Source organism: Eptesicus fuscus, chromosome 9 (genome assembly GCF_027574615.1).
Source record: "Eptesicus fuscus isolate TK198812 chromosome 9, DD_ASM_mEF_20220401, whole genome shotgun sequence".
NCBI lineage: Eukaryota > Metazoa > Chordata > Mammalia > Chiroptera > Vespertilionidae > Eptesicus > Eptesicus fuscus.
In genome coordinates, this window is record NC_072481.1 from 25637030 (window position 1) to 25654805 (window position 17776).

At 47.1% G+C, this 17776-nt stretch overlaps 1 protein-coding gene and 1 non-coding gene across 5 annotated transcripts; both read right to left on the reverse strand.

Annotated features, from left to right (window-relative positions):
- Positions 1-263: 263 nt before the first annotated feature.
- PABPC4 (poly(A) binding protein cytoplasmic 4) lies at positions 264-16638 on the reverse strand. Of its 4 annotated transcripts, none has more exons than XM_028160059.2 (16): positions 15862-16638; positions 11405-11598; positions 10549-10664; positions 9216-9355; positions 8770-8864; positions 7953-8090; positions 7047-7142; positions 4921-5193; positions 4533-4620; positions 4316-4387; positions 3695-3781; positions 3473-3600; positions 2186-2279; positions 1949-2079; positions 1653-1755; positions 264-589 (listed from the first exon to the last, which is right to left on the reverse strand). In XM_028160059.2, the coding sequence occupies exons 1-15, from the start codon at positions 16052-16054 to the stop codon at positions 1666-1668; spliced, it is 1935 nt and encodes a 644-aa protein (XP_028015860.1). In that variant the 5' UTR covers positions 16055-16638; the 3' UTR covers positions 264-589; positions 1653-1665. The 4 variants fall into 4 exon arrangements, with proteins under 4 accessions (XP_028015860.1, XP_028015858.1, XP_008149393.1 ...); XM_028160057.2 differs by having other exon boundaries at positions 4268-4387; XM_008151171.3 differs by lacking the exon at positions 3695-3781.
- Positions 6640-6773, reverse strand: LOC114235074 (small nucleolar RNA SNORA55). The gene has a single exon (XR_003621254.1). It is a non-coding gene; the product is annotated as a small nucleolar RNA SNORA55 (small nucleolar RNA).
- Positions 16639-17776: the final 1138 nt, after the last annotated feature.

A 17776-nucleotide genomic window follows, 5' to 3' on the forward strand; every position in this document is an offset into this window, starting at 1 on the left:
AAACATGCCACCCCTATAGCAGATCCAAGGCCAGCTCTGATCAGATGCCTGTTCCCTTAAGTTAAATGGAGCAATTATAAAGTCCTCCCATAACAGAAAGAAATGGGACAGTTATGCACACCTAGCTAACCCAAAATAGCCTGCTTATAACTGCAGGAAAGAATAAGCTATACAGAATTTCACTTGACCCTATTTACATCCTAAAATTACTTCCAGGGAAAGAGATTTGTAGAATAAAACTGATCAGAGTACAACACAAGATAGGCAGTTTTATGGAGTTTTTTCTTTATTGAGAAACTTAAAGACTTGGATACATCAAATAAAACCAATTTCTGGGGGAGGGGGGAAGATCAAAACCCACAACAGGAGAAGAAAAAAAAAAAAGTTAACACTGTCTGAGCCGTAGCAGAACCCAGAGAATATATTTTTTTAATTGAAAAATTCTAGGTGCTTCATAATTGACCTTTTGATACAAAATGACCTATTAAATTTGCAATTTGTGGTTCTTAGTGTTGAGGTCCATAGGACAAGCTAGGAAGTCTTCAAACCTTGAGCTGAATTTCATGAGGGGTTATTTGGCTTTTGAATCCTGAAAAGAAAGGCACCAACATAAATAATCAAAAGAACCCGAGATTCACTGAAATCTCTGGCTGACAGAAGGTATTACAGAGCAGGGTTTCTCAACCTCAGTGCTCACATCTTGGCCTGGATTAAATTCTGCTAGGGCTATCCTGTGCAGTGTAGAATGTTTGGCAGCATCCCGGGCCCATACCCACTAGATGCCAGTGACACATTCCCAGTTAGGAGAACCAGAAATGTCTCCCGACATTGACAAATGTCCTCTGAAGGGGCACACCTAGTTTAGACCACGGACTTTGAGGATAACTAGTCTGTAAACTCTTACACACCCCCTCCTTCTAAGCCATCCTGTAGTAAAAACTGTACAGTTTTATGGTTCTCTTGCTTAAATTCCAAACGACAAGCCAAGGAGCCATGGCTATGATGAGTCAACCCCAAACATACCAGCTCTAGCCCTCACCACCTGCACTTTCCTTGACTGTGCCTCTGCTCATTTGGTTCTCTCCTTTATCAGCCTTTGTCAGAGGTCCTAGTTAAGCTTCACTCACCATCCCCTGCAGACAGGGACCATGGCCCCCAAGTCCAGAAGTCGACTGGAACACATGCTGTAAATATAGTCAGGTGTGTGTCTGTCTCTTCCATTTTGACACCAAGGCCTGTGCCTACTGTGTTCCCAGAGCTAAGCAGTAGCTACACACATAGCTGACCCTCACCAATCTCAAACCAGAAAGATGGTCATAGAAATGAGTCAGTGAGATCTGATTATGACTACCTGTATAGTCATCATTATTCCAAACCAAAATGTGATTAAGAAAATCTGCTTATAACCATCAGGAAAGGATAAGCTATACAGAACTTCCAACTAGGTGCTCTTTATTGAGAAAACTGTTGTTTGCTCCTTGTAATTTATAACCTGTACTCTTTTCTCCATGTTAATTCATCCAGATGATAAAAAAAAAAAAACCCAGATGGCAGCATCCCCAAGTTAACTGGCTCTACATATTGTCCCTAATATTTTAGGAAGATATTCACAAGTCAAAATATTATAGAAAACAAAAAATAGTCAAACGTACGTTTTTCCCTTGCCTAAGAGGTAGCAGCAGCAACAGTGCCCACCTTCTGGGCAGCTTCTTTCTTGGCATGATGAGCCTGCAGAACTGCCACAGCTTCATCCACCTGTGAGAAATCTCCAGGTGGTCAGTGACATCTAAGCAGAGCCCCTCCACTCCTCCCTGATGCCCAGGTCCAGTGGTGGCTTCTCCTGGTGCTGCTTTCTCAAATACCCAAACCACAGCGGCCCCTTCTCTCTGCCACATGTGGGGGTCCAAGGCCACCGGTCATCATCCGCAGCTGAGACCACCATGCTCACCTTGGAGCGGAGAGACTCGGGGGACTCCAGCATGTGCAGCAGCTCGGAGTTGTCGATCTCTAGAAGCATTCCCGTAATCTTTCCAGCCAGGTTCGAATGCATGGTTTGGATGAGAGGGAACAAACGTTCGCCTATGGGAAGATACTCAAGTAAAAACCAGGTTGAATCCCAGGAAAGAATGGACACTGGTGTCCAGGTCAGTACCAGGCTCTGGCCCCCTCCTCTGCAAGCACGTACCCAGCATCTGCTTCTGTTCCTGGGGGGGTGCTGCGGCCAGCATGGAGGCGGTCAGGGGCTCCTGCCCCTGCACATGGACCGCAGGCTGGGGTGCCTGGGAACCAGGAGAGGCAGCGGGTTAGCACCAAGGAAAAGACTCGAGGGTGATCAAGAGTGTGACCGTTCAACACCTGAAAGTCTACTATGTGAAAAAGGAGGTGGAGTAGTTGTCTTTGCTGTCAAGGAACTAAATGCAGTATTGAGGGGTGGAGAGTGTGAGGTGAGGAATCGTGGTGTGGGCACAGACACACAGCCAACTACCCTAAGAACAGCATGCTGTTGGAAGGGAAATAAAACAACCTACAATGCTTGGCAACCATCTATCAAATGATTTTGATTTATTTAAGGTTGTTTACCCAAGGTTACCCAAGAATTCAAAACCTTGTTAATAAATAAGGTACAGTGAACATGTGTATGTATAGCCTTTTCCTAAAAATTAGGTTTTTCCTTTAGAGTGAATTCCTAGTAAGGACCAGGTCAAAGGGTATGCATATCAAACCATTTATAATTACATCCCACATAACCTTTATTGTACCAAATGTTTTTATTGTATCAAATACTTGAGGACTATCAACATGCAAGGTCAATGCCAGTTAGAGCTCTAAAAGTAGGGCCTTGTAGGCAAAAAATGTTTCACATAGCATCAAGTTCTGGGGAATATTCAACTTCAAGGGCATGGAGCAGGAGGAAGCAGCTCCTGGATCACAAGGCTGGTGTGTCTCCTCCAAGCAAAGTGCTACTGGGCTTTTCAACAAACCAGTTGCGGCGTGGCTTGCCTGGGTGGCCCAGCTCCAGAGATAGCAAGTTCCAGCTTAGACAACCTAATATCTGGGTCCAACTGCCCCACCTCAACTCAACACCTCTGAAGCTGAATTCTGTGACATGAAGTTCTTTCCTGCCTCGATGTACTGATTACCTTGCAGAGCAGCTAAGGATCCAACTAAGCCATTAGAGGTGAAAGAGAAATGGAAGCTCAATGAGCCGAATGAACACACATATATTGTAAAAAGGAAAGAAGGAAGCACTAGCGGTCTCCTCTGGGGCATATCCAAGAGAACTGTTTCAGGAAGAACACTTTTAAGCCCCCTCTGGCCCGCTAGAGGGCCCCTCAAGGGCAGTGTCACCACATACGACACAGCATCCTGACACAGAGCAGGCATTTAACACCTATTTAAGGAATCAAAGCAAGGCATCTTTTAAATCGCACGGGAACGGGGGAAATCCTTTAGCGGTGTTTGGTGGACCCACCTGCAGAGGTGGTATGGCAGGGTGAGGGCTGCGGACACTGGAGGCATACTTGTACGGTGCAACAGCCCGAGGAGCAGCAGTAGCCACAGCAGCACGAGGTGCTAAGTTCTGCACAGCTGTGGGAACACCTTAGGAAAAGAACAAGTAAAATTAAAGCCCATCAGCCTGGGCAAAGACCCGACAAATCCCATCTTTCCCCATTCTGTGTGCATCCAATACCACCTCCAGACTGGCAGCTGTCAGTCAGCCCTTGCTGGGCGGCACCAGCCCCACCAAAGTCCATAGCCAAGCGGTCCGGGCACTCAGACCCTACAACAGACCAGCAAATGCACATCAGTGTTGGCAGATGTCCAACTGGCCACGCCCCACAGAAGGAGAAATTCCAAAGTATGTTCAAACACATCACACATGGGGCCTCTATTGCTACTCTCAAGGAGCAGCCAACAGATAACATACAACTCTTTCCACCTCTTGGAATACAGGATATACTCTGTAAAAAAGTTTCCTTAACTCTCCCAACTCCACCCAGAAGAACGGGCTGCCTCTAGTCATCCAGCTAACAAACTTCTACCACTAACCTTGTTCACATGGCTCACCAATAAGCAAAGACTCTTAAAAGTAACCAGCACCACTAGAATGAATTGTTTCTCTGCCCCTTTGACCTACCTAAGCACACAGCTAAGACTACAGAACCAGGACTCAAAGATGAGCCAACAAACTGACCAACCCTGGGCAGAACCTAGTCATCCTGATCCCTCCTCCCCAGGCCATGCTTCTCAAGGCCAGTTTGCTCACCGACTCTCTGAGCAGTAGTAGGGAGGCCACGAGAGGCCGGAGCATTACCAGTTGGAGCCAGATGGCGAAGAGTTGGACGAGGCCCAGACTGGCGTATAGCACTTGGCATTCCTTGGAAGCCTGGTGAAAAGACAAAAGTTGCACATCAGCAACGAATGATGTGGACCAGAACTTAGGCTGCATCTCAGAGGAGGGGCAAGAAGGAGAGGCTGAGGAGACCAGGGTAGGTATATCCTGGGTAATCAATCCATTTCCCACCACCTACCTTGAGGTCTCCCACCTTGCTGCCAGCGTGGATTAGGTCTCATCTGTGCTAACTGGTTAGGTGTATAATATGGAGGCCTTCCCTGAGCCTGTAAGAGAGAGCACCCAAGCCATTTTATTTCAAGGACCTGAGTCCACACTAGAGAAGCATCTGATCTCACTACCAGGCCTTGGCTAATTCAGGAAGAGGCTCTCTCTCTACTCAAAAGGTCAGTTAATGGAGAGTATTTTATTTTATCCCTGCCACTGTACATATGACCATGGATAAATCTTCTTCATTTTATTTGACGGACCCTTCCCTATCGTTCTAGAACTCTGATATCAACGACCATTGCAGGAGCCGCCATCAATGGGCAGGTTCCGGAGCCATGAATGTATTGTAGACGCACCTGTGGAACTGCTGGCACAAAGTAGCCACCAGCTGCAGGCTGGAACTGATTTAAGATGGCATTGGCAGGGAGTGCTCTCATTCCAGCCACCCGCTGCATATACTGGTTGGTCAGGTGAGCCTTTCGCTCTTCCTTCCTCTGGGCCAGGGCGACATACAGTGGCTTGGAGCCCACGATGCGTCCATTCATCTCAGTGACTGCTTTGGTAGCCTCTTCAGGAGATGAGAAGCAGACAAAGCCAAACCCTTTGCTTCTCCCATCCTCCAGCATTACCTACAAAAAGGGAACCAGCTTTAGAAAAAAGGTGTTCTAAGTCCGAGCAGCTATTAAGACTCAGAAAACCTAGGTTCTGCTGAAAGAGAAATCATGTCTAGGAGAGGGGTTGTTCACCCTGTTCCAGACCAATTGAGTCACAACTTCTAAGGGTAGGACTTAGGCATTTTCTTGGTTAGATTCTAAAGTTCTCAAACACTATGAAATGGCTAATGGTTTAAAAACCAGGAACTGAAAGATGTTTCCTGACATCCAGGAGCATAGCGATCTCTAGGTACCCACAAGAGATCTGGAGGTAATGTTAAGCAATGTAATTGTAGAATTCATCTGCCTAAGACTTTAGTGAACAACATTTTAATAAGCTATTAGCACGGTCAGGATATGCTTTGGAAATACTACATATGGGAAGGAGTTAAAACCAATGATTGCTATTCAATGGGAGGAACAGCAGAAAAATGACCAGCTGGGAGACAGGTGGATTCTAGTCCTGGCTCTGCAACTTCTAAGCTATACAACGTTAACAAAACACTTCTCCTCTGAGCCTCAATGTCCATGAGGCAAATAGCTACAAAGCCACATGCCCACTGGTTCAGGCAGTCTTTCCCCACCTGAAAAGGTTCTTTATTACTTTCCCTGGCCTGTCTGTTCACAAGTACTGGTAGCAATATGAATGTGTGTGTGCCTGGAGAGCCTCCTGAAAGGGAGGACATGGGAGTAAAGGACATGTGTATTAACCCAACAACTCTCTACCTATGAAGCTGGCCAACAAGGTAAGATCAAGACACCCTGATCATAAAAATGGTGCCTATGAAACGTCAAGATATGGTTCTTTTGCTCTCTTCTTGCAAATGCCAACTGGACTACTGTGCTGATTAGCAAGGAGACTAGCATTCCTTGCACTGATAAGCCAGTCATGGGGGTGATAAGACGGAAGGGATGAGGAACTAGAGAAACCGCACAGGGCGGTCTCTGCTCACCTCCCTGCTATAACTGATGATGACACTCCCAGGTTGTGAGTGACTTAAGCTAAGCGCCAGGACAGGGTCACCTAGTCTTCACGGGCTCAGCCGGCCTCCTTTCTCATCACCTAGAGGACTTTGCAACACCTGCTGCACCGCTGCTGAGCAGGACTAGAGTCTGCAACAGGCTATGACCCAGAACTCTCAGACCCTGTCACAATCCTAACGTGCCAAAACCACAGCACACCATCCTGATATAACTAGCATTCTCTTGCTCAAAGACTCAAATTCCTTGACTTTAAAATGGGGTTCACATACTTACCCTGCTAACTCAGTTGATTTGATTATCAAAGAAAAATCAAGCAAATGAGGCAAATTTTGAAGCATGGAAAAACAAACTTCCTACTCATCTTTCCTTTTTTCTCAGACCAGGATGGAAATTCTCACCCCAGCTCTAAAATCCTCACAATACCTTCGTTCAGGGAGAAAGTGTGGCAGAGCTGTAGAGACAGGCCGCAAGACAAATGAAAAACAACCCGTCTGGATTTCCTCTGCTTTACTGTGGCACCATCTGTCCCCACACTAGCACGAAGCAGCAAAGAATGGGAAAGATTCAGGTGCTCTGGGGGGTTGGCAGTGAGGGACTCATATTCATCTCCATACCCCAGGACTTGGGAGACAAGACAGCGCAGTAATAACCTAATGAATTGTCATTCTCCAGAGCATACACTCAGATGGCTAATTGAATGCCAGGAGGAATTTGTTAGATTAATGTGGTAGCTACTCTCAGAAATGAACACAATTTAGATCCTATTCCGTCAATGAAACCAATGCCAATAAACTGCTAAATGATTACAACTTCTGCTTTCAATCGAGAATCTCAGTTTAAAATACCTTAGCACTGGTGATGGATCCGAAAGGAGAAAACTCTTTCCTTAACTTCTCATCATCAATAGTGTCATCCAAGTTCTTAATGTAGAGGTTCACCCCCTACAGCAGAAGAATCACCGTTAATTAGTGTGTGTTTTACCTCTCCCCGCTCCCCGCCCCCGTATATCCCATAAGACAGTGGTCCGCAAAGTGTGGGCCTCAGACCAGCAGCAGCAGCATCTTTGGGTACTTGTTTGAAATGTAAATTCTCAGGCCAGAATCCAAACCTAATGAACTCTGGGGCCCAGCAACACTTGTGTGTTTGTTTTTACTGATTTTAGAGAGAGGAAGGGAGAAGCAGAGAGAAACATCGACCAGCTGCCTCCTGCATGCCCCCTAGCAGGAATTGAGGCCACAACCCAAGCATGTGCCCTGACTGGGAATCAAGTGGCAGCCTCTCAGTGTATGGGGCACCGCCCAACCGAGCTACACCAGTGGGGCAGCAATCGTGTTTTAACAAGCCCTGCAGGGGATTCGGATGCAGGCTCAAAGTTGAGAAACTACTGCTCTAAGATTCTGATAGGAGCACCATGTACTCACATGCTATTATCATCTCCTCACAGCTGCTCTGGCTGACCACTCATCCCAGCAGAGCTCTCCGTGCCACCATTCCAAACAAATGCGTATCATTTAAATAAAAGGAACCCACATAACTAAGACTGAGGCTTCTGGAAGAGTCCCTAAAGGAATAAATTAATCTCTTTGGTCTCTGTTCTAGAATTGCTGCTATATCTGGTAGGCATATCCTTTTAAGCCTGATGATGGTGAGCAGGCTCCAAGTCCCCGAGAAAGCCTGCTAAATATCTGGGTGCTCTGCCAACACACATAGTAAATTCCTTGTTGGTAGGCTGTGCCAAGACCACCTCTCACCTGATATCGACTAATTCTCTCTTGCTTTAGCTGTTCAAATTTCCGTTTTAACTCGGCCTGCCGTTCCACTTTCTTCTGTGCACGGCCTACAAAAATGACTTTCCCACTGATTTCTTTTCCATTCATCTCTTCCACAGCCTAAAGAAGAAATAAATACGCATCTTTAAAACAGGATGCAGAGGCAGGGGCCTTGCTCTGGAGATCTGTAAGACCCACCAAATATTCCAAGAAAGAAATCTTCCTTTAGGGCTAAAAACTAACTTCATTCTGTCTCTGAAGTCAGCTAAGCAAATTCAGACTTCCTCATCAATAACACAGGGTTAATATTTAGATGGGTTATTGGCCCAGATAACATAGGGGGGGAAATAGCACAGCTGTATAAATACAAGCGTAGCAGGCACGAGCCTGGCTTGATCATCTGGCTGTCATTAGATTCAGTTCTTTTGTGGGTACTAAATGATACATGTCGAGGGCCTAGCACAGTGCTTCGCCCACAGGTAGCTGTTGTCCTATTATCAAATCACAAACTCTCTGGCCCATAGTTCCCTTGCCTATGAATGGGAACAAACACCTGTCCTATATTCAACCTGCAAGGCCGAAGAGCTAAGGTGACAGGTATGTGCCAAGTGCTTTGAAAACAGTTAACTGATACAGTAACATGTAAAACCCCTTAAGAAGGCCATTCCAGAGCACAGTGACTGTGCATCACTACCAGACACTTAGATAATTCCAGCTCCATTCTATGTGTTACCAAGGCCCTAGCTGCACTCTGGAGCCACTTCCTATAACATTTTCCCGACCCTGGTGGTACTCTCACCTTATTGGCATCCTCGTGTTTTTCGTAACTCACAAAGCCAAAGCCTTTGGATTTCCCAGTGGGATCTCTCATCACCTTGACACTTAAGGTCTTACCTATTACCAAAGGACAGAACTATTAGTAACACCATCTGTACCATAGTTGCATCTGTACAACAGTTCAAGGAGCCCACTTGAAGCAACCTTTTGCTGAACCCAGATGGACTACTAAGAGACACCGTGCCTGGCCTTCTAATTCTGACCAAGCTGCTGAGATGGCCTTGGAGCTTGGACGAGGTAAAGCCAAGAGCTGAGGCCTGGAATCTATTCTTAGCTACCCTGTGACCTTTGTCATGCGAGGTATTTTACTTCTGGGTCTAGGTGCCCTCTTCTCTTCACTGAAAACAGATGAAGTCCAGGTCTGGTGGACTATGAAAGAGGGCACATGGGCCAAAGGACCTGACTCACCAAACTGGCTGAACAGCTCTTTCAGACTCTCATCATCCACCTCTTCCCCAAAGTTTTTGATATACACATTAGTGAATTCCTTGGCTTTGGCCCCAAGCTCGGCTTCCCGCTCTTTCCGAGACTTGAATCTGCCCACAAACCTAAAAGGAACCCATGAAAAACAGTGATCATCCAGAGGAACAAACCATGATTTCCAGGGACCCAAAGGAATGCAGGTTAAAGGCTGACAGGAGAGGTTAAAACACAAGTCCCAGTCCAACCACCGAGAAAGCAAGCTCAGAAATGCCCAACTCCCCACAGAAAGAAGAAGAAGCGGACTGTCCTGCAGGGACCAGCCCAGGGCTCCTGGTTCCCACCAGGCTACTCCTACCACATCACACTGCCTTCGTGAAGAAACCTGATGACCATGTTTTTTAAACGTCCATTTCTGTGCATCTATGTAAATGCATAGAAAAGGTCTGGAAGGATACAAACCAAACTGTTAACAGTGGTTAATCTGAGGAGTGAAATTGCTGGAGTGAACGACCTTTAATTTTTCACTTTATTCATTTCATTGTTGTTTACACTTAATAGGATTATATCCATACATTGAATATCTTTAGATTTCCCTCTAGTGATTTCTTTGCACATACACATTATCAACGTAACCCATCCCCTGGTCTGCTCAACAACGCAAAGAACAGAAATGATTTTTGTTTATTATAGCCAAGACTTATTGTCTCTTCTCCTCTCTTCTCCCTGATGGTTTAGCTAAGATCTCCATATCTCCATTCTGCAATAAACCACACCAAAGCAACAAGGTCTATTATAAATAGTGTCTTCTGTGATGGGATGAGATTTTTTTATTGTAACCAAATTAAGGATTACTGTGGAGCCAGCCTGTGTTAAAAGGCTACTGAGTCATAAATTAGCCAAGTGGAGATCTGGGGACAATTTGGCAAGTGACCCCATGGACAGACCAAGGTCACATGGCTAATCTATAGCTCCTGGTAAGTCCAGGGCCCTCTCCACTCTGCCGCTGGCCAAGACCCCTGCTCAGAGTGGGCTTAGAGCTGTTTTCCAGCCAGCCCAGGTGCCAATGATCATAAAACCCAGACATGTACTTTTAAGGGAGAGACGGCAGGCCATGGCTTGGGCAGGAAGCCCACCTTTGGCGAGTCACAAGGGCTGCCATGGCTTGGCAGGAAGACTCACCAGCCCAGGAGTGGAGAGGTAGGAGCAGGCCACACTTGGGCCGAGAGAACCAGGAGCCGCCTTGTGTGTGTCAGTTAATACCGAGGTGGGGCCATGGCTGGCTCATGCGATGGCTGTTGCTCCAGACTGGGACACTCACACTTTGCGGTCATTGAGGAGCATGCCGTTCATCTTCTCGATGGCCTTGTCTGCAGCCTCTTGGGTCTCGAAGTGAACGAAAGCATAACCCTTAGAGCCGTTCTCGTCACACACCACCTGTCAAAGACAAGGCAGACCACGTTAATGCCACTGGTCAGCTCCCGAGATTCAAGAACCATATGGTCTCTTACTCAGGGTCTCCCATGTCTGAGGCTTTTAGCCCACCCAGGGGCAAACTGCAGGAGACTACAGCAATTAAGGTTTTTCTAACCCTCACCACAGCATCAGGCACTCAATAATGTTCCATTTACAAATGGTAGCCACTATTAAGCTGCTTTTATCCAAATGTTTTCTTCATTAAAAACACTGAGAGCTGGGTATAAAACTCAGTGCTGCAGAAAGACAAACCATTTTTTTAGCCCGTAACAGAATTTCAGTCTGGTGTGGGGTTAGGCATGTAAACAACCACCACACAAGTTGTTAGCAATTCTCCACATAAACAGGTGCAGAGAAAATGAAGGTGAGTTTATGCTTCTAAAATGACTACACACAGCTTCCTGGAAACCACAGGCACTGCTCTGGGTTCCCGCCCCCAACAGAAACCTTTTCATGCTTTCCAAAGTTAGAAGACAGGAAGGATATTTCAGGCAGAGGGTAGAACAAAGACACAAAAGCACCTGCTAGTTATGCTAGGTTGTGGCATGAGATTATCTACAGGGAACTTTTAGGCCTAAGAGCCATTTCCAGAATTTTGAAAATTTACATGCCCTGGCACCCAAAACCCAGGCAGTTTCCCATTTAGTATTCATCTTGTTTTCAGAACACAGTTATTCTGCTGCAATTTAATCAGTGTTTACCTTGCAGGACAGAATGTTTCCAAACGCAGAAAAAGTATCATAAAGTGCCTTGTTATCTATAGATTTGTCCAAGTTCTTGATGAAGACGTTCCCCACACCAGATTTTCTCAAAGAGGGGTCCCTCTGAGACCACATGATGCGGATTGGCTTTCCCTTAATCACATCGAAGTTCATGGTATCCAAGGCCCGCTCCGCTGCAAGAGAAACACATTTCAGTCGAGGATATGAAACACCTCACACGTAGGTAACTGCCACTATCCCAGGAATAGGTAACCCCAGGACTTTTCAAGGTAGTAACTCTGATAAAAGGCAACTTTTAAAATAAGGGCATCAGAAGCCTCTAGCCCAGGCGTCCTCAAACTACGGCCCGCGGGCCACATGCGGGTGTTTTTGCCGTTTTGTTTTTTTACTTCAAAATACGTTATGTGCAGTGTGCATAGGAATTTGTTCAGTTTTTTTTAAACTATAGTTTTAAACTATAGTCCAGCCCTCTAACAGTCTGAGGGACAGTGAACTGGCCCCCTGTTTAAAAAGTTTGAGGACTGCCAAAACCAGTTTGGCTCAGTGGATAGAGCGTCAGCCTGCGGACTGAAAGGTCCCAGGTTCGATTCTGTTCAGGGGCAAGTACCTTGGTTGCAGGCACATCCCCAGTAGGGGGCGTGCAGGAGGCAGCTGATCGATGTTTCTCTCTCATTGATGTTTCTGACTATCTCTCTCCCTTTCTCTCTGTAAAAATCAATAAAATATATATTAAAAATGAATAAATAAAAATAAAAAGTTTGAGGACCCCTGCTCTAGCCTGTGTTGCTACTGAGGGTAAAATAAGTTCTAGCCAAGTAATCTACTTCACGGCTGAAGTCTCAACCCCTCTAGGTCTGCCTCCTTGTTGGGTATTGGGTAAGGGAGTTAGGCAAGATCATCTAAATGGCCTTATGGCACCAGGATCAAATGATAACACAGTAGTGGGGGATTTGTTCCAAGACACCCCCCCCCCCCCAGTGGATGCCAGAAACCACGGATGGCACCAAACCTTATGTTTTTTTCCTGTACATACATACCTATGGCAAAATTTAATTTATAAATTAGGCACAGTAAGAGATTAGCAGTAACTAGTAATAAAATGAAACCATTTTCATGGGGGGATGAGGACAAATATGTGATACCTTAATCAATAAAGAAATTAAAAAAATTTTTTTTAATTTAAAAAAAAATGAAACAATTTTCACAATACACTGTAATGAAAGTTGTAAGAAGGTGGTCTCTGTCTCCAAATATCTTATTGTACTATACTCAACTTTTCACTTAAAGGAAGCACTTTCCAGTTCTCTCTGGCATATCCGAATGGCCTGCATCACTACTCTTGTGCTTTGGGGCCATTATCAAGTAAAATAAGGGTTACTTGAGCACAAGCACTGCATTACTGCCGTCGATCTGATAACTAAGACAGCTACTAAGTGACTTGACCAACTGGCGGATAGTGTACAGAGCATGAATATGCTGGACAAAGGATAACTTGTCCTGGGCAGGATGGCGGGAGATCTCATCACGCTCCTCAGAATGGCGTGCAATTTAAAACTTATAAATTGTTTATTTCTGGAATTTTCCATTTAATATTTTTGGACCACAGTTGACCACAGGTAACTGAAAATGTAGAAAGCAAAACAGGAAATAAGGGGGAACTACTGTACCTCCTATTTGATTAAGTTTTTTATCATTTATAAAAGACATTGCAGCCTATCACTCACCGTGACAGGTGGGACAAATGAAATTATCCATTTTATAAAATTAACAAACGTATGTTCAGGGTGGTTAAACGATGCAGCTAACTAGTGATTAAGAAACTAACACCCACCTGGGTGGCCCACGTGGCTCAGTGGTTGATAATCAACCTATGAACCAGGAGGTCATAGATTCAATTCCCGGGCCAGGGCACATGCCTGGGTTGCGGGTACATGCCTGGGTTATGGGCTTGATCCCCAGTATGGAGCATGCAGGAGGCAGCTGATCAAAGATTCTCATTATTGATGTTTCTATCTCTCTCTCTCTTTCCTCTCTGAAATCAATAAAAATGTATTAAAAAAAAAAAAAAGAAAGAAACTAACACCATTGTCTAACCATTATGCTATACACATGAAGCTAGTACAGAATATAGAATTAACAAAACTGTGAGCAAGTGATTGGGACTGAAAATGTGCTATCCCTGGTTTCAGCCCGGTTTCTTATATTTTCAGTTTCTGACCAGAAATTGATTCAGATAAAAAGCCTCAATCACCAAAAGATAAATATTCATGGTCACACATAGAAATGTTCTTTGTATTACGAGACAAGAAAGATAAAACTGCAGCATCTTTCTGCTAAGTAGACAGTGCACGTAGGCCCTGCACCTGGTGATTTCCAGGCCTTCAAATGCCTTGGTGTCCAAACAAATTCTCCACCCAAAGCCTTGGTTCCTAGCTTCCCAACCAAATCCATGTGTGCACCATGGAGACCATTTAAAGGACCAGAAGCTAAAATTTATCATCACATGCAGTCAGGAGTAATTCTCTTCACTCGTAGTAACAAGGACCCAGGGCTGGTGGCCATTTACCCTGATTTATGCAATGATAGTATTACCCAGGAATGTCCTCCATGAAGGAATGGGGGGTGGGAGGTTTTCTGCCTCAAGGCACTGTCTCACTTAAAAAGGGAACAAAATTCCCCAACTGCCCCTCCACAAGCCGAGCTGCCCAGCCAGCCAAGAAGTATCTCCTTTTCACTCATTTCCAACCACCTTTTCCATCTTTTTCAGGTGTGATACTCAGAGTGGGAGGGGAGGAGATCAGGAAGTAGGGGATGGGGCAAACCCAAATCTCAGGAAAGGTCCAGGCACAGTGGAGTTTGCTTGCGATGACCAGCTGAGATAGAAAGCCTGGGACCCCCAATTTGTGTTGTGTTTCATTAATTAGCAGAGAAGGAACCCATTTCAACACAACTCCTTCTATTTCCAGACAGTGCTGCAGAAGGCAAGTCAGCTTAGCCTGACAAATCGGGCTGCACTTATTTATAGCAGGGAGAGGGCCTGCAGAGCTATGTGTTGGCAGACAACACTGACCAATGGCTTCTGCTACTATAAGTGACAGGACTTTTGTTCAGAAGCGTCGTCAAGAAGGCAGGCAACAGCCAACACACCCACTACTCCCACCTAAAAAGGCCACACTCAGCTACCTTCTTTGTGCCTGTGGCCAGACCAAGTCAGCTCAGAGCACACTCAATTGATGGGAGCAGTGCCTTGTGTATCCAAACAAGTCCTACCCTCTGGTCTCAGCCGCATCCTGGGCAAGTGGCATTCTCTGTGCTTCACAGACAGCAAACAAAGTAGGGACAAAAATAAGGACCTGGAGATCCTTTGCCACAGAATGGCTTGTTTCTCCCAGTAATGATCTCTACAGTTGTTCCTTTTTAATCTGGAGTCATGTGCAGCCCCTGATTAGGTTTCCTCAGGCCTCACCACTGCCACCACGCCTGCGGCATACCTCTCCACTCCACTGCTCCAAGCTAAGGCCCAATGTGGGTTCACAGAGCACTGCACTGGCAGGCCCAGCCTGGCCTCCAACCTTCTGCAGTCTTTTCCTCCTCAGGAGCCGTATAGTCTTCAGATGGGAGGAAGCAAAGGGCTTTGACAAGTGTAAAGCACTGCTCACAGGTGAAATGATAATTCCCATCAGCCAGCGATTTCTATAGCTGTGCTTCCCCAGACTACATTGAGATCCATTCTCCACAGACCAGGCCTCAGCCGGAGAGAACTCCCCCACCCCACCCCCCACACCCCACCCCCCACCAGCTGCAAACACCCAGATCAGGGTGCTGGCCTGGCACACGAAGCTCTGGCGGCGCTAACTCAAGTGCCTGCTCAAATTTAACGCATAGAATTATTCCCCTGCTTCCTACCTGCCTTGAAAGATGCTTATCAGCACAAAAATCAAAGAGATTCTTAGTCCAGGGTAAAGGTAGGAGAAGGGGCAGCAGTTTTGCAATCTGAAATTTCTGCAAGAATTGTAATTCAATTGTGCTTTCTGGCAGGCCTACGAGGGCACCTGCCCATGATCCCTCACCAAGGGACTCTAATAGACCACAGCTCCACCGGACCACACACACCATGGGATGACGGTGACTTCCTTCTGAAACCATTTTGGTCTCCTTGGGTTCCAACCCCACGGCCACCACTGATTAGCCCAAGGTCACCCAGTTTAGCAAGTGGTGGGAACAAGACTGAAACTCTGGTCATCTGATGCCAGGATCCCATGTTCTCCACCCCTGCATCCTGGTTCCCCACATGGCTTCTGTGGCAAGGGGTGCTGTCGGGGTGCCCCCTCCATGTGGGTAGGGACCTGCCTGGTGGATGGCTCCTGGGCATGGGCATGGGCACCCCCCCCCCCCCCCCCCGGGACCCAGAGAATTTGTGGACAGCTTCTACTCACCGTCGGCCGGCTGCTGGAAGTTGACGTAGGCATAGCCCAGGGAGCGGCGGGTGATCATATCGCGGCAGACCCGGATGGACAGCACAGGCCCCGCAGGGCTGAACTTTTCATACAGCATGGCCTCGGTGACGTCCGAGTGCAGGTCACCCACGTACAGGGAGGCCATGGGGTAGCTGCTGGCGGCAGCGTTCATCTCCCCGGCCCCCACGACCCCAAGCCCCGCCAGGACTTCTCACAAGGACCACACAAGACAAAAGGGGTGCTTCCCGGAGCGGGGCCCGCGCCGCGGCTCACAGGTGGCAGAGCTGGCGTAGGCTCAGCAGCGGGAGGCACCGAGCAGTTCGGGGGCGGCTCGCTCGAGACTGCGGGACCGCAGACAAAAGGCTCTCAAAAACAATATGGCCCTCCCGGGGAGTTTGTAATTTTCAGCTCCAAATTTCCAAAATTAAATGTATTAAAATGGGGACTTCCCTCCAAATTACAAAAATTCTTGAAGAGCCAGTCAAACGGTGCCCACGCGGCCTCCGGGGTACGCGTTTCTCGTTAAATATAGGCCTCGGGCTGCTGGCGGTTTAGGATTACAGCAGCCGGGGAAGAGGGATGCAAAATATTTGTCGGTGTCGGCGCGGCAAGCCTGGGGGGCCGAGCGCGCAGCCGCCTTCACGCCGGGCCGCGAAGGGCAGCGCGGACACGTGGTGCGCGGGGAGGACGGCGCGGGGGGCGGGGGCGCGGGGCTGCCACGCGGCGCGGGCGGCGGCGGCAGCGCGGAGGCGCGTGGACGCGTGGACGCGGGCGGCTCACCACCGGACCGACAGACAGGGACCGACGGACGCCCAGGTGCGGCAGCGGCGGCGGGCAGGCCGGAAGCGTGCAAAAGTGACTTCCCCGCGGGTTCTCCGAGGAGGATTCGCTTTTTCTTTCTCTCTTTATTTTTTTTTTTCAGGTTTTAGAGCGTTTTCGAGTTTTTTTTTATCTTTTTCTCTTTTTTTTTCTTCAGGCTACTGAGCCCGAAAGCGGGAGAGGCTGCGGCGACCCGGGGCGGAGAGAGGCGGCTGGGGGAGCCACCGCTCCATTTATACCCGCCCCGGGCGCTGCTGGTCGAAGGGCGCCTCGCGACCTGGGCGCAGTCGTGCCCGCCCACTCGGCCCGGGGGCCCGAGGCGGGGCAGCCACGCGAGAGAGACCCGGCGCGGCTGCGCGGTGCCACAGCGACCCCTGGCGCGCGGAGGACCGCTCCGCGGGGCAGCCTGCGCCAGACCCAAGGGCCTCTGGCCGCTCGAATGCTATTGCAAACAGCTCGCCTCTGCGGGAATAGAATTCATAGACAATTTAAACCCACCCACACGCATAATGTTTATAAACAATGTATTGCTTAGTTGTAAAATAAAGGTGACATAAAATAAATTATAATTACATAATAGGCCCAGTATGTAAATGTCTGGGCCCAAATATAGGAGAAAACATTCTGAAGTTTTCAGAATATTGGGACCCAGTGGTAAAATCATCAGGCATGGACAGCTACAATTGTAGTAGCATCTATGGGTGATGGAATTTTCTAGAATTGAACAAATTTCGGTTACGTTTCATAAAACAAAGTACAATCATCCCTCTATTTACATGGTAGTGGCATTTCTGGAAGGTTAGTTGACATTTAAGGGCACAAAAATACTTTCTGTTTCTATGTAAAAGGGAGTTAGTGTCTAGGCTCTGAGGCTGGGAGCAGAGAAAGAAACTTTATTTCAGCTGGTCTAATAATTAAATTGACATGAGACAGATTAACAAGAGAAAATAAATGTAATGATATATATAAGTATAGAAACTTCATATACATGAAAGAATCAGACACACACACACACACACACACACACGAAAGGTTCAGAGACAGAAAGTTAAAACAAGCTATATGACATATTCTG

Bases quoted from the DNA above. Each gene is read 5' to 3' on its own strand.
- PABPC4 (XM_028160057.2), bottom strand. From the start codon at position 16,054: ATGAACGCTGCCGCCAGCAGCTACCCCATGGCCTCCCTGTACGTGGGT. The intron at 8,865-9,215 runs GTGAGTCAGGTC...CTTTGGTAATAG, and splicing joins AGAGCTGTTCAGCCAGTTTG to GTAAGACCTTAAGTGTCAAG. The intron at 8,091-8,769 runs GTGAGAGTACCA...TTTCTTCTTTAG, and splicing joins AACACGAGGATGCCAATAAG to GCTGTGGAAGAGATGAATGG.